The sequence below is a fragment of the Glandiceps talaboti genome, chromosome 16 (assembly GCF_964340395.1).
Source record: "Glandiceps talaboti chromosome 16, keGlaTala1.1, whole genome shotgun sequence".
NCBI lineage: Eukaryota > Metazoa > Hemichordata > Enteropneusta > Spengelidae > Glandiceps > Glandiceps talaboti.
Genome location: NC_135564.1, coordinates 1105635 through 1122500, shown reverse-complemented (window position 1 = coordinate 1122500; position 16866 = coordinate 1105635). Strand labels below are relative to the sequence as shown.

Genomic DNA, 16866 nt, shown 5'->3' with positions numbered 1-16866 from the left:
ACACAATTTTAATGTATACATATAGAGTATAACCATTGTACTGGGTTCTGTGTACATAAAGACAATTTCAAAAAGTAATCAGCGATTGATAGATTTAATTAACAACATCAGTTTTCAAGTACTAGTAATAAAACAAATTGAAACACGTTTCATAATGTCTTGTCATATGACTGTCTTATTAGGAACGTCGTAGTACCCTCACTCCGAGAGAAGTGACGGAGAGCTGTGAAGGTGGCGTCAAGAAAACGTCAGTTACAAGAACCGACTCAATGTCTATTGAAGGACAAGGACTACAAGTAAGATATTAAAGTGGTCATACAGATGAGAATTTAGTATTTATTTTGGATTTTTATTTGATAAAACAGCTTCACTATGTTATTCTACTTGAAAAAATACTGTGAAATAACATACACCAAGTCCATGTTCATAACTCAATAAACTGCAAAACATTAAACAATGTGTAAAATGTTTGTTATTGTACGTACAATAACAAACTTTTTACACTGTTTGCATCTTTTTGCAATGTATCGAGTTATGAACATGAACTTGGTATATGTTCATTCACATTAATATCATCGTATTATTTTTTTCAAATAAAAATCCAAAATAAATACCAAATTCTCATCCATATGGCCACTTTAAGATATTACATTACAGTGAAAATTAATCAAATTGCAAAAAAGAGAAAAGGATGAATAATAATTGATGAGATAATCACAGTTGATAAAAACCAGATATCAAAAGAACACACTACTGTGAATGGAATCCAATAAAACATGTATGTAAAATCTCTCTGTAGAAATGATCACCATGTATATTGAGGCTTTTTTACATCATTTGGATTGTTAATTTGGACCCAAAACATTGTTTGAATATTTTAATAAGGCTTTCTTTATCAAGAATGTGAAAGTGTAGAATTACTGTTAATGTGTTCATTGCTTTATTTGCAGCTTGATTACTTTCTATTGTATTTGGAGTGATTTATTTGTATTTGTATGTACTATAAAATAGGTCTGTACAGTTTTGAACACTCTGTGTATGTATGTATGTGTGTGTGTGTGTGTGTGTGTGTGTGTGTGTGTGTGTGTGTGTGTGTGTGTGTGTGGTTTGTGTGGGTATGGTTGTGTGACTGGTTGTACTTGTAGGTGGTTGTGTGCACATGTGGTTGTGTGTGTGTTTAAATGATTGTGTGTGTGTGTGTGTGTGTGTGTGTGTGCACATGTAGTGTGTGTGTTTGTTTGTGGATGATTGTGTGTATGTATGTGTTTGTTTGTGTGTGTGTGTGTGTGTGTGTGTGTGTGTGTGTGTGTGTGTGTGTGTGTGTGTGTGCTATGTTGAAAAACAATTTACATATGAAATTAAATCAATTAACAGTGAAAATAATAAATGTTATACCAGTATATGAAAACAGATCAAATTACTGTATAAAATATTAATTTGTAATAGAAATATATTAGAAATGAAACCCATATGAAAATCACCTCACCCACCCTTGGACTATAGGTTCTTTTGAACAAAGTAATAATGTTTTGTGTAGCCATAGCCATCAACATACATATTAGTCTTGTTTTTGGGTCAAGAACCACAAGCCTGTGTACAGACTAGAAAATTATTATAATTGCTGTTACTATAGGCTATCTTATGTTGGAGTTGATGAGACCCATAGGGAGATATCGTTGTAGATATTATACCTGGAGAGTGAAGTTTGCAGATATGACAATGAAAATAATGACCAAGTGACAACAGGGTTATAATATAATGACATATAATATGTTGTAGTGGCAGCAAGTCAACAAGGCTACAGAGGTCCAAGGTGAAATCTTTTGTAAATGCTTTTGTATTTGCAGTTGTGTATTGAAAATTAGTTGAAAACAATTTTCACTTGTAGCACGTATATCATAGCATACTTATCAAAATATTTCAATGAATCTGTGTAGCATCTCTATATGTCTGATTCAATTAAAATCTACTACATCCATCCATTCAGAGAACAAATCAAGATGGGAAATGATTTTTGAAATGTCACCATTCAAATGTGATGGGAAATGTAATAGCGCCCTCTAGAGACTTTAGCATGAGAAGATAATTCACCTCCCCAGTAAGCACATACATACAAATTTACACATACATGTATTAATCATCTACTAATCTCAGGCCTTACTTAAAGTGGCACAAGCTGAGTTTATAAGCTTTTTACTAGAGTGAAAATATACTTACTAGTATATTTAAAAGACTTCATTTGAACTATTCTAGTATAATAATGTCAATGCGTGCCTTCTATGACATTACAATTTGTGTTCTGGCATTGTTAGAACAACTGATTGCATAGTTGGGAGTTCCTGTACATTTTTTATACGTATAATGAATTATGTTAAAATGTTAAATGTTAAATGTCATCAGATCATTTGTTAGCTAGATCCTAATACCAGGTTTGAATTCAATTGCAAGTGGTGGTTAAGTATACATCAGTAAGTAGAATACTGTGAGTACCGTTTAAAATGCAGAAAAAAATTACATCTCAAAACATATAGCGTCAACTTGTGTCCCTTTTAAATAAATAATAATTATGTAGTACATGCGTATTATGCCAATTTTTATTATTTTCCGTGATTTTAGTCAAATTTTAATTCTTTTAACAGTTCCATGCATCAGGTCCCAAGTCCTTGAACATTAATGATACAAATGTGTTTCCATGACAACAGAAATCAACAGGAAATGGAAATCTGATTTGTTATCTGATTTTCACTGTCATGTGATAATTTTTATATTTCATTCTATATGGAACATATCAGTAGAAATGAGATTGAAGTTTAACAAATGAAAGTCAGTGACTTATACAGCTAATAATGAATTGAAAGTTTGTTAGTTTTTTTTACAAGGAATGTACAGTGGAGCAGAAACCCAAGGGCAATGAACTAAATCAACAGTAGTTGTAATTCAGAGACTAACTGACTATAAACACACCTAGTGGTTCAACTGAACAACTTTTTTTTGTGCTTGGAATTGCTCCCAGCAATTTTTTTGTATACAGACACATACACACATTTCTATAGAATACCATTCAGGTTTGGGACTACATGACAGGGCTATGTTGCACACTCACTATCACATTACTGTGGAACTATTAGTACTTTCAGTCAGTCCACAGTCTATCCCAGAGTCACCCAGGCCTGGCAATGCATAGCAACTGCAGGCTGAGATCCATGTGAGTAATCTTCCCCAGCTGTTGGAGTCATTACTACAGGAGAAGGAGGTCGTCGTTGTCATTGTCGTCCCCCCCCCCCCCCATTTGCACTCGTCTTGTGAGTGAGACATGGCCAAGTGATACATCCTACTCATCAAGTCTGTAGAACACTCTCTCTGGGTTTGGGTTGGTCCTGGAAAATCCCCATCTCAAGTGGTATTTGAACCCCTGACCTACTAATTCTGGGCTCTATAACTGCTATGCTACTGGGAGCTGGTTCAATAGGACAAGATTGTCAAGCCAGATAGCCAAATTTCTAGGTTACAGCATTTGAGAATGAAAGACAAAATTGTGTGAAAATGGTACTTCTGATTTTCTATGAAATGCTAAGTGAATCATTTAGAAGTGGTGCACTATTGAACTAATGAGATATCTTGCAAAGTATTGGTGTGGGTGATTATCCACTATAAGACATCCCTTATATCAAAGGTAATGGCTACTTCATGATAAGTACAGCAAACCAAAGTTTACCATCTTTCTGCCCTATCAGTTACCAGATTTTAAAAGCATAGAAAAACTCTAAATGTACAAGAAACAAAATTGTGCTATTTTCCTCTGCCATCAGTTCCAGGTGTACAAAATCTATTACAGTGGTATAAAACATACTGAATATACAGGGAACAAAGTCTTACCATTGTTCTCCTACATCGATTGTGTAGGTTACATGTCTTATGAAAACCCCTGAATGTACAAACTAAACTTTGGTATTTTCTCCCCTCTCAGTTTAGATACAGAGTTACAAATTAACCTTTAATAGCAAAAATAGTCAATATAAAGGGCAGATATTTTTCCAATATTTCTCCATTATCAGTTACCAAGGTTACAAAAGTTAATGAAACCATTGAAATGTACAGGAAATTCAGTTTATCATTTTTCTCCCCTATCAATTACTGAGCTATATATAAAACCTATGTTGGTTTTAAAAGAGCAGAATGTACAGGAAACTTTGAAACAAGAACTTCATTTTTCTCTCTTATCAGTTACACAGCGATACAAAACCTGGAGTTAAAAAAGACAAATACATTTACAATCAGAGTTTTATCATTTGGCAAGTTTACACAGGTTGTTGTTTTATTTGATAGATAACCACACATTTACTGTTGACCACAGCATGAGAATGTTATTGAGGGAAGTGAATGAATGTAAACAAGACTGTCTTTTCATTCACAATTCTGCTGATTTCTGCAATAAAAGTACTCCTGCGCAGCAAATAAAACAACAACCTAAAGAAGGCAAATAATAAACATTACTCATTATTAAAATGTATATATTATTTACACATCTTCTTGTGAACTCTCTCAGTTTTAGCTAATGAGTAAAAGCTGAAGGTACAGGAAACTTGAAAAAAAAATTTTGGGTTTCTCCCTATGAATAAATCTTCAACAAAACCACAATGTCCAGGAAGGAAGTTAGAATTATTGATTTCTATAATTCTGCTATTTTTCTCCTGAAATCTTAACCATACAGGATGTAATTTGCTCTTTTCTTGCCTTTCTGTAACAACACTTTAGCTATACAGGAAATGTAATTTTGTTATTTTACCACATTTAATAATAAGACCTTCAAAAACACTTCCTTTTTTGGAAGTAAAAATTTGTCCCAAAAGTTAATATCAAAATATATGATTAGTTTTACATAGATCTTTCAAGTATAGATTTTGAAATTCCATTTTTTTGTTTACTGCTGTTCAAAATGGTAATGTTTATAATGCTGCCAATGTACAATGTGTGTGTGTACATAGTATTTCAATTATTAAGCAGCTTTCCCCAAAGGGTGAACTATAATTGGTAAACCAGTATTTCATTCAAACCTAGTGGCCTTGCAAAATGAATAGGGTGCATGCTTAATTGAAGAATCACAACCAATGTACAGTCTGATTACGTAATAGCCTGGTCTTGTCAATTTCAACAGAGTGCGATGTTGTGTGTAGTCTCGAACCAGACTGATGAGTGTTATAATTGAAATGATGGTAGAACCATTGTATGGTAGCTCTATGGAGTTAAAGCACCCAACCGTGATATGTGATTGGTTTGGGGGTTTGAACCAGTAATAAATTGGTGCTAACAAGTCATGATAAATTCAGGTATTATCAGGATGATTTGATAAAAGAAGTTTATTATAAGTCAGGCATTATATGTAATAGGATGAACAGATTTAATCATGTTGAAAGTTGTCAAATATCAAGTAAAACATTTGAATAATCACCCTATCACCTTGACATTTACACCCCCTGTAGCTAGCTCTACTACAGACTTGGCATTTTTTTAATATGAAATATAAATACAACATATATACTATACACAAACTTAGTATATATAGCTTGCTAGCTTGCATTAATACATACACAGTACCTGCATACACCCACACACGTACACACACATGTATGCAAACACACACACACACACACACACACACACATACACACACACACACACACACACTCATTCACTCACTCACTCTCAGTCACCAGCATACACATACATACATACATACATACATACATACATACATACATACATACATACACACACACACACACACACACACACACACATACATACATACATACATGCATGCATGCATGCATGCATGCATGCATGCATACATACATACATACATACACACACACCATACATACATACATACATACATACATACATACATACATACATACATACATACATACATACATACATACATACATACATACTGGTACATACATACATATTACATACATACATACTGGTACATACATACATATTACATACATACATACATACATACATACATACATACATACATACATACATACACACACACACACACACACACACACACACACACACACACATACATACATACATACATACATACATACATACATACAGTATTACAAGGTATGACAACTAATCTTTCAATAACACACAAAGCATTAAGGTGCACAACTTTATCTAAATCAAATATGGTCATTATTCTAGATTGAAAATTCCAATATTTGTAGGACCAAAACTCCATATTATAAACAAAGACTATTTCCAATATCAATGTGAGTGGGTGGGTGGGTGGTTGGTGGGTGGTTGGTTGGTTGGTTGGTTGGTTGGTTGGTTGGTTGGTTGGTTGATTCATTCATTTATTCATTGATTCATTCATTTGACCTGACTGTTGTCTTGTTGCAGATAATGCCGCTAATCCATAGGTTATTTGTTGGGTGGGCGGGTGGGTGGTTGATCGGTTGGTTGATTGATTGATTGATTGATTGATTGATTGATTGATTGATTGATTGACATGACTGTTGTCTCGTTGCAGATAACACCACTGCCAGGTCCATTGGTTATTTGGTTGGTGGGTGGGTGAGTGGGGTGGGTTGGTGAGTGGTTGGTTGGTTGGTTGGGTGGGTGGTTGGTAGGTCTGTCAATCGATCGATCGGTCGGTCGGTCGATCAATTGATTGATTGATTGATTAACAATTCACATTTGACATGTCTTGTTGCAGATAACACCACTACCAGGTACCCATCCATTGGTTATTTTCATCAACCCTAAAAGTGGCGGCAAACAAGGAGCCAGAATTCTGAGAAAATTTCAGTATCTCTTAAATCCAAGACAAGTATTTAATCTTGCCAAAGGAGGACCAATGCCAGGGTAAGACTTTATCATGGGTTAAATATAGCTATGGTGCAAATCCAGAGATCTGATTGGTCTAGACACAAAAATATTGTGATATTCATAGTATAGCATATGTGACATGGAGTCACTGAATGGCCCTGAATGAGAATCATAATGCTATAAACCCATATATATTTGCAAATTCTTGTGATTTATTTCACTTCAAGTAAATTCAGGGTTTGATTACTAAACATAATAATAAAGGGTAATGTAATTGCCAGAATTATGCAAACTTTATATAAATTAAAAGAAAACTACAAGAATAAGAAATTTAGCTGATATTCATATTCCAAGGCCAATAAACTGCCAATTTGTTACCATGCCAAAGCTTGCTTGTTTCCACTTGTTCAAAATTTAATTGAAAATTTCAATATGATATGGTAGCAATAAATTCCTTTATTTACTTCATATTTTGACTAATTCATTCCATATACAAAGTTGCTCATACTCTTGTATTGGTCAAATTCATCTAATAACCCATCTAATTTCTTATTAATAAAACCCTGTTTTGGAACCCAGTTCATCTAAACCATCTAATTTCTAATTAATAAAACCTGTTTTGGAACCCAGTTCATCTAAACCATCTAGTTTTTAATTAATAAAACCTGTTTTGGAACCCAGTTCATCTAAACCATCTAGTTTTTAATTAATAAAACCTGTTTTGGAACCCAGTTCTTGTTTCATCATCTGACTCAATGTTCACTTCAAATTCTAGTTCTGTGATCCACTGGCGCCTATGCACTGTAGTTGGGCTGATTGTAGTTTTATCAACAAACTCTAATCTAAACATTAAGGTATAACATTAACAGTGATTGGTTTACCATAAAGTCATCTTTTATATTCCTGTAAAACATAATTTATTCCTCAAAAAATGAAATTTATGAAATGATCAGCCCAAAATGTTGAAAATTCCTCTTGTTTTTCATAAAGTAAATTCAAATATGTTGGAAGATGTCAAATGTTAGCAAGATATATCTTTGGCAAATAACATATGATAATTATGTACAACTCTTGAAAAATGACTCAAAACATTCTACAGACTGTAACATAGACTAAACTAGAAGGACTTGACTTTGAACATTATTATAGTGTTAATGTGGTATAGATGTACAAGACACATATCTCCCACTGAGTATCTTGCTATGACTAGGTAAGACTATCTGTACAAGTGTGTGTTAATGAGACTATTTCATCTAGATTAGTCTTTGCTATGACTAGGTAAGACTATCTGTACAAGTGTGTGTTAATGAGACTATTTTATGTAGATTAATCTCTTATACATGTGAAGTGCTATGTCATGTTTATTTGAAATTGAATCATTTTATAGTCAAAATAATACACCACAAAAAATACTACAAGACAATTCAGTCTGTAAGGATATATGCCATATGCCACCCTATCAAATATATACCACTTGAAATTAAGAGAGAAGCCTGATTTAGAAGCTTCTATTGCTTCACCAGAAATAAGTGCTCTGGCTTGTGAGAATGGATTTAAGACTGGAAGACATGGCAACGTTATTCTAGACAACAGTGTTCTGATTTACACTACTAATGTGTGAAGATAACATAGTGAAAACTAAAACACGGTCGTCAGGAACTAGACTAGGGCAACGTATCCTACATGTATAGTCTTACTGTTAGTGCAGTTGAAAAGTTGTGATCAACATAAGTTTCCACCATTTGATATCTCTGTTCAGTTTATGGTAAGAATTTACTGGTCACTTTCTTTGTAACCATGTAATTTTATTGCTAACCTGAAGGTCAAAAGAGTCAACTTAATGAAAACACTCTACTCAAACAATTTTGAGTTATAACATTGACACATTGTGTTTGGTCATACAAGTGATGTACTGCTGTGTGATGTGGTTTTATTGCAACATAGCAGACACCTTTATGTGAAGTCTATGGGCATTCCTTATCAAGCTCTAGTAGTAAATCCCTGTAATGGTCCTTGTACTAAAACTTTATGGCACAGAAACCATGGTGAGAGACCACAAATCTGGTTAACACATTTTGATAAAAAGTCACAACCTTTTAAAATCCATTTTGAAAATATCAAGTATGACTCCCTATCAGATACTCAATGTTTTTTTCAGACAAATATTAGTTGAATATATAAAAATGCAGTTAAATTGATTGAAAACAGTTTTGGCGGGAAAAGAAACATAAAAGCTGTCGTACACTTAACAACAGGTGTAAATAATGGAAGCCAGCTGTTATTTGGCAATGTCCTAAGGCTGTCTATAAATTACTTATATTGCCAACACAGACCTTGTGTGAAGATTTACAGTAAAGAGTTTGGATTAGATCAGTAATAATCACAGACAAGTCATTTGCTATCAATCAAATTATATTATAGTACAGTGTATATTGGACAGACTATATCACTACATATGACTTGGCCATACCATTCAGTGACACTATCAAACTCTGTTGTCATGCAGTGTTTATTGCACAGACTATATCACTACATATGACTTGGCCATACCATTCAGTGACACTATCAAACTCTGTTGTCATGCAGTGTATATTGCACAGACTATATCACTACATATGACTTGGCCATACCATTCAGTGACACTATCAAAGTCTGTTGTCATGCAGTGTTTATTGCACAGACTATATCACTACATATGACTTGGCCATACCATTCAGTGACACTATCAAACTCTGTTGTCATGCAGTGTATATTGGACAGACTATATCACTACATATGACTTGGCCATACCATTCAGTGACACTATCAAAGTCTGTTGTCATGCAGTGTATATTGCACAGACTATATCACTACATATGACTTGGCCATACCATTCAGTAACACTATCAAAGTCTGTTGTCATGCAGTGTTTATTGCACAGACTATATCACTACATATGACTTGGCCATACCATTCAGTAACACTAGCAAACTCTGTTGTCATGCAGTGTACATTGGACAGACTATATCACTACATATGACTTGGCCATATCATTCAGTGACACTATCAGAGTCTGTTGTCATGCAGTGCATATTGCACAGACTATATCACTACATATGACTTGGCCATATCATTCAGTGACACTATCAAACTCTGTTGTCATGCAGTGTATATTGCACAGACTTAATCTCAACTTATGACTTCATTGACTTGGCCTATGTACCACTCAGTCTGCTTTCATATAGTATTTAATAATGTATACTCTGATAGCTTAATATCACTGCAAATGACTTGGACAGTCTTTACCATGTGGGCTGTAGTTGTACAGTGTTCATGGATAGTGGACAGTTAGTAGCTTAATTATCACAGCATCAATCTGATTAAAATCCGATGTAGTGTATACACGTCATGATTTCTTTTTGGCTGTTACGTTTACTGTCATTTGCTCTTTTGTGAGTGCTTGTTACATACATCTGACACAATACCATAGGTTTCCAGAATGACACGAGAATGCTGAGTGAATTCACTCAACCAGTGAAAATGCGTAATATGCTGAAACATATGGGTACAGTACTTCAGAGCGCTCTATTCAAAAAGAGCAGGAGCACAGAGCACAGACAATGATGTTATCGTTATTGTTTGGTCGATCATTCCATTTCTTTCAATTTGAGCATTGATTGTTATATTTTAAGACAGATTCTGGTTGGGCTAATCGTAAGTACAAGATTAGGTTCAGGAAAGCCTATGGTATTGTGTCAGATGTATGTAACAAGCACTCACAAATGAACAAACAACAGTAAACATAACAGCCAAAAAGAAATCGCAATGAGTATACACTTCATCAAATTTTAATCAGATTGATCACAGCATATGACTAGATCGGCACCTAAAACTACCATTCGTATTCCATTTATTTATTTATGTTGATGTACTTGATGATGTTTGTTGCCTAGTGATCAAACCCATACATTTATAAGTTGTTGACCAACAAGTTATCAACAGAAAAAGTAATTCTACATTTTGTAGTTAATGCTTTATATGTTATCTTCCTAACTGCTTCATCTTAAAGTTCACATACCAGTTGGCAATAACTTTGGAATTTTTGTACCAAGTGCCACCATGCATTGAAGTGTTTTCACCATTTTTTTACAGAATATATGCAAATTAGATAAACAAATTATGGCAAAGGTAATGCAGAAGAAGAGAAATATAGAATCCATGCATTACGTTTGGTGCTCACACAAATTTTAACTGAATAGATATTTTAGTGAACAGTCATGAATTACTGCATTATATAACACATAAACTTTAACATGGAGACCCCACTCAAGTGTCTATCCCATGTAAATCTTGTTTTCAGACTTTGACCTTGAGTTTCACCTTCAGGGTCAATTATAAAAACCTAACCATTCTGCATATCACAGACACTTTTTTAGTAATTATTTGTTGCCACTAATTTCTTTTGAATCATGTCACCATTTAGTCACATGGAAGTATAGTATTCGGCGGTGTCTTTGTCTTCTACAAAGACTTGTTGCATATAAATACTCTATATAAATACTCTATAGAATACTGACAGCTTTAATATACTCTCCAATGTCTATGCATAAATGTATGTTGTTTGTGTCACAGTGGATACACTACAACTATCAGGTCTCTATTCATAATGCAATATCCCCACTCCCAACCCAACCCCAGCCTAGAGGTATCGTAAGCTCACACTACATTGAACAGAAAGCGTTACATTACATAAACTGTACTTTCATATTTCCATAACATGATACCCTTAATGTGAAAATGTATTATTAATTTTTCTAAACTGTGGTAAAGGAAGTGCCATAATTACACACATCCATGTGTATATGCAATTCAATTACTCTTTTCCCGCAAGACTTGCTCTGAAAAGATTATAATGTCATATTTACCTGATTATTTTCTTTGTTTTATTGTGTGCAATGAATTTTTTATGTGATACATATTGACTCAATACAATGAAGTTGAATCATTTCTGATGCCACGAGGCCTATTAGTTAGTAATGATATATTGCCAACATTAATATTACATCAGAAATAAATTTGTCATTGTAAAATTTTGATATTGATTCATTTATGATAACTACTTATCAAATATTGCTGTGTTCATTTTTAGCCTTCAACATATGCAGGAAAATTATAATATATATTACACTATTACATATTACACTGTGTGTAATATAACTATTTCCATATCAACCCTGGTCTGTATGACTATTTTATTAAATCATGCAATGTACCTGTAAAACAGCCATATCACATACTATTTTACAGGGACTCACTCTTATCAGTACAACAGCTGAACATATTACACATTACATCACACTGCCTTATCAATATCACTGATTAACATATCACAAAGTCATAATGCCATATCATTATCACAAGCCAACATATCACACAGTCACAATGCCATATCACCATCACAAACCAGCATATCACACAGTCACAATGCCATATCAATATGACAAACCAACATACCACACAGTTACACTGTCATACCACCATCACAAACCAGCATATCACACTGTTACAATGCCATATCAATATGACAAACCAATATATCACACAGTTACACTGTCATACCACTGTCACAAGCCAACATATCACACAGCCATATTATCATCACAAACCAACATATCACACAGCCATATTATCATCACAAATGAACATATCACACAACCATATCATCATCAAAAACCAACATATCACACAGCCATATGATCATCACAAACCAACATATGATATAACACAGTCACAATGGCATTATCAATATGACATTTCCTCCATACTGTGAATCATGTGGCACACACTGTTTGCTAGTAATGTATGAAGGACAATATTTAGGAAATAAAGTATTTGAAATATGAAGAAAGTGGCATTATTACCATTAAGTTGGATCAAATGGATGTCTTTTAATAAAGGTGCATGACTATCAATACAGTTTGAAATAGTTATTGTAATTATAAACAAACAAGAAATTTTAAAATGCTATTGACAACTGGATGTACGTCTCAACAAAACTCCAAGGGTTTCCTAAAGTTCTGACTAGTTTATGTCCTGTTTCAGAGCGTTATAAGGTCAGTAAAATGAAGAATATATAATAAACTGTTAACCTGGAAATTTTTACTGAAAGACTTATTTTTGCTTATTACGCTGGAAAACAGAAATGCAAAAAATAAGTACATGTAGTGACGAAAATGCCTTCATGTACATGAACACAATGCACCAGTCTGGTAATTAGTAAAAATAAGTAGTGACTAAAATGCCTTCTTGTACATGAACACAATGCACCAGTCTGGTAATAAGTAAAAATAAGTAGTGACTAAAATACCTTCTTGTACATGAACACAATGTACCAGTCTGGTAATTAGTCAAATAAGTAGTGACTAAAATGCCTTCTTGTACATGAAAACAATGTACCAGTCTGGTAATTAGTAAAAATAAGTAGTGACTAAAATGCCTCCATGTACATGAAAACAATGTACCAGTCTGGTAATTAGTAAAAAATAAGTAGTGACTAAAATGCCTTCATGTACATGAAAACAATGTACCAGTCTGGTAATTAGTAAAAAATAAGTAGTGACTAAAATGCCTTCATGTACATGAACACAATGTACCAGTCTGGTAATTAGTAAAAAATAAGTAGTGACTAAAATGCCTTCATGTACATGAACACAATGCACCAGTCTGGTAATTAGTAAAAATAAGTAGTGACTAAAATGCCTTCATGTACATGAACACAATGTACCAGTCTGGTAATTAGTAAAAATAAGTAGTGACTAAAATGCCTTCATGTACATGAACACAATGTACCAGTCTGGTAATTAGTAAAAATAAGTAGTGACTAAAATGCCTTCTTGTACATGAACACAATGAGCCAGTCTGGTAAAAATTTTAAACAAGTCTTTGAAAACTAGCTGAAGACTGCAAGATCACACAATTTCCTAGTGGCATATCTAGGCTAGAGTGATACCCAATATTGTAGTTTGAACATTACATAATTCTATGCCCTCAGGCTGTGTAAAATCCCCTGCTTTGTGTCATTGTTTACTTATGATATGTTGGTAAACCTTGCAGTATTAGGATAAAAACACTTTCTGAAAGAGCACAAACGCAGATATGTCACCTTCACCTTTTTACTTTCTTATTTTTCTGCAGGTTAAAATTTTTTAAAGATGTTCCAAATTTCCGGGTATTATGCTGTGGTGGTGATGGAACTGTAGGCTGGGTCTTAGATGTCATGGGTAAGAGACAACATTAGTTCCTCTCTCAACTTCACATACATACACACACGCATGTGCAAGTACACATACACACACATGCTCACACATACACACACTCAGAATACATGCATATATCCATCCATGCACACGTGTGTGTTTACGTGCACACACACATACATACATACATACATACATACATACATACATATATACATACATACATACATACATACATACATACATACATACATACATACATACACACACACATACACACACATACACATACATACGTACGTACGTACGTACGTACGTACGTACGTACGTACATACATACATACACACATACATACACACATACATACATACATACATACATACATACATACATACATACATACACACACACACATACATACATATATACATACATGTACATACATACATACATACATACACACACATACATACATACATACATACATACATACATACATACATACATACATACATACATACATACATACATACATACATACACACGCACAATATTAGCGATTTTGAACATTTTTGAAACAAGGATACTTTACCTTGACAATGTAATGTTTTTTGTTGACTAGATAAAGTTCAGATGGCAAGCAGACCACCTGTAGCTGTGCTTCCATTAGGTACGGGTAATGACCTAGCACGGTGTCTAAGATGGGGAGGAGGTAAGAAGAGCTGATTATTCAGATAAATTAACAACGCCTTAAAAAGAGTATTAGTGTCTGTATCTGTTGTTACAAGCAGACTGACAGATAGGGGTACTGGTGACATCAGCATTGGTAATTGGGCACCATACCCAGAATTCCCTACCCCAGTGTACAGAGGTCGGTTCATGGCGAATTTGAATTTTTGAAATCATTTTTAGGATGAAATAAGCTCGACTTTGTTCCCTTTAAACTCACTGTTGCCCACAAGAATAACTTTATATTAGGCCAAAAAAAGAAAGAATTGTTTCTGGTCAGCACGCGCTTCACTTAAATACCCTCATGGTCTTTTTTGTGTGCGTTTGTCCAGCCCAAGCAGTTTGCTGATCCATGGGGAAACACAAAAATAACCCTCCCTACTTCAGTGAAGACAACTGCAGAGCCAATCATGAACAAGCAATTGACATCTGTCCCACATACACACTTGCTCTAAAGTACTAAATAAAAAGAACAGTAACTACCATAAATAGTAGACTGAGTAACAGGTTTGTTGAGAATTCAAAAAAAAAATTGTGTGGTTCCAGTTACACTCAATTTTAGAATAGGTGGGGTCGCTAGCTTTTTATTTTATTTCATTAGTTCAGGTTTTCCATTGTTATCCAAATGGTCTCTGTGTTATTTAATTCTTGATATACAGCCATTACAGATTGGAAGAACAGTTTTAAATTGTCTTTTTCAGTTACTGTCAGTTTCCGCATCCACTATTTCTGGCGACACTTCACAATTTTCGTGATTTTATTATTTTTTTCTCGAATACGTAAAAAAACGTTTAGGGTTGGCACTGAAAATCTAGGTGGGGGTCGGGTAACCGGAACCAAACAACTTTTTTCTAGGCCTAGGTCGGTGTAAATCCCTTTATTTGAATGATTTCTTTTTGTATCCGCCCCCACCCCTTGCTTGTTTTTATGAGACTAATAAGTGTGATCATTTCAAGAAGTGTTTTCTACAAAGATATGAAGCCTTCATATTTTTTTCATTAACTGTTAGTACCCTTCACCATGATATTAATTACATCTTTGTATGGTTTGGGAATTGTCAAAATATCCTAACTCTACTACAACATCACCATTATAGCATAAACTCATTACTAGCCTTCCATGTGGGGTTGCCAGCACTTCATCATCATTGGCTTATCACTTGGTAATGTTTGTTGCCAATTATAAATATTGACAAAATGTGATAATGCAGTCCTTTGTAGAGCTTTGTTAACCCATGCAAAGAAAACCATAATGTGTTATCAGTTTTTATCAAGCCATTATTAGTAACATTATAAACATCATCAGATATGCAAACAACTTATCATACCACACTCGCTGACTCAGGACATCAGGTTTTTCCATTTTTCATGACTAATGGGAAGGAAATCATCACGACATCACTGTTAGCATAAGTTTCCTGTTAATACGTTTCAATAACAACTAAAACATCACTTTCTTTAGATTATTGTGATCTTTGACTTGATAACAACATTAGAGTTGTTCAAAACATCAAAATTTAGAAGAAAAGCATTATTAAAGTTATAATCACAAGACCTGTCAGTATTCTAATCCTCCTAGCATTCATTTGAAATAGTCTTCCTAGTTTAACTATGACGTTAACAACTTTCTTACCAACTGGATTAACATAAATGTGTTCCATAAATCTCAAAAAATGAATGAACGACAATAGATCACCATATATATGCCAGATATATTACTCAAGAAGTATAATATACTCAAAGAAATATTACTAAATTGGGGAGGGACAGAGTTCAGGTGTATTAGACTTGATCATGTCCAAAGTTGTAAACTTAATCAAAAGATATTAGCTGTCAGTGAAATAGAGATAATAAAAATAGTAGTTTCCTATCATTTGAATCATGTCCACATGCAACAAGAGCTTTCTTTCAAAATGGTGATGTGAAAGTAGAACACTGTTTTTTTTACTACATTTCCACATTATTATTGAATAAATTACTAGTTCTACTTATTTATTTATTTATTAATATACATATACAGACACCATTTCAGTGCATTAGCACTGTTCTCCCA

General features: G+C 33.9%; 1 protein-coding gene across 8 annotated transcripts in view; it reads left to right on the top strand.

Moving 5' to 3' along the window:
* Nucleotides 1-16866, top strand: part of LOC144447379 (diacylglycerol kinase beta-like) — a 232522-nt gene that overhangs the window by 186428 nt on the left and 29228 nt on the right. For all 8 annotated transcript variants that reach the window (XR_013482019.1, XR_013482020.1, XM_078137369.1 and 5 more), the window contains 4 exons: nucleotides 183-296; nucleotides 6737-6885; nucleotides 14023-14108; nucleotides 14708-14797. Coding sequence is in view for 6 of the 8 variants with exons in the window: in XM_078137369.1 (XP_077993495.1) it covers nucleotides 183-296; nucleotides 6737-6885; nucleotides 14023-14108; nucleotides 14708-14797 (439 nt within the window). In the remaining 2 variants the exon portion in view is untranslated. The remainder of the gene's footprint in view (nucleotides 1-182; nucleotides 297-6736; nucleotides 6886-14022; nucleotides 14109-14707; nucleotides 14798-16866) is intronic.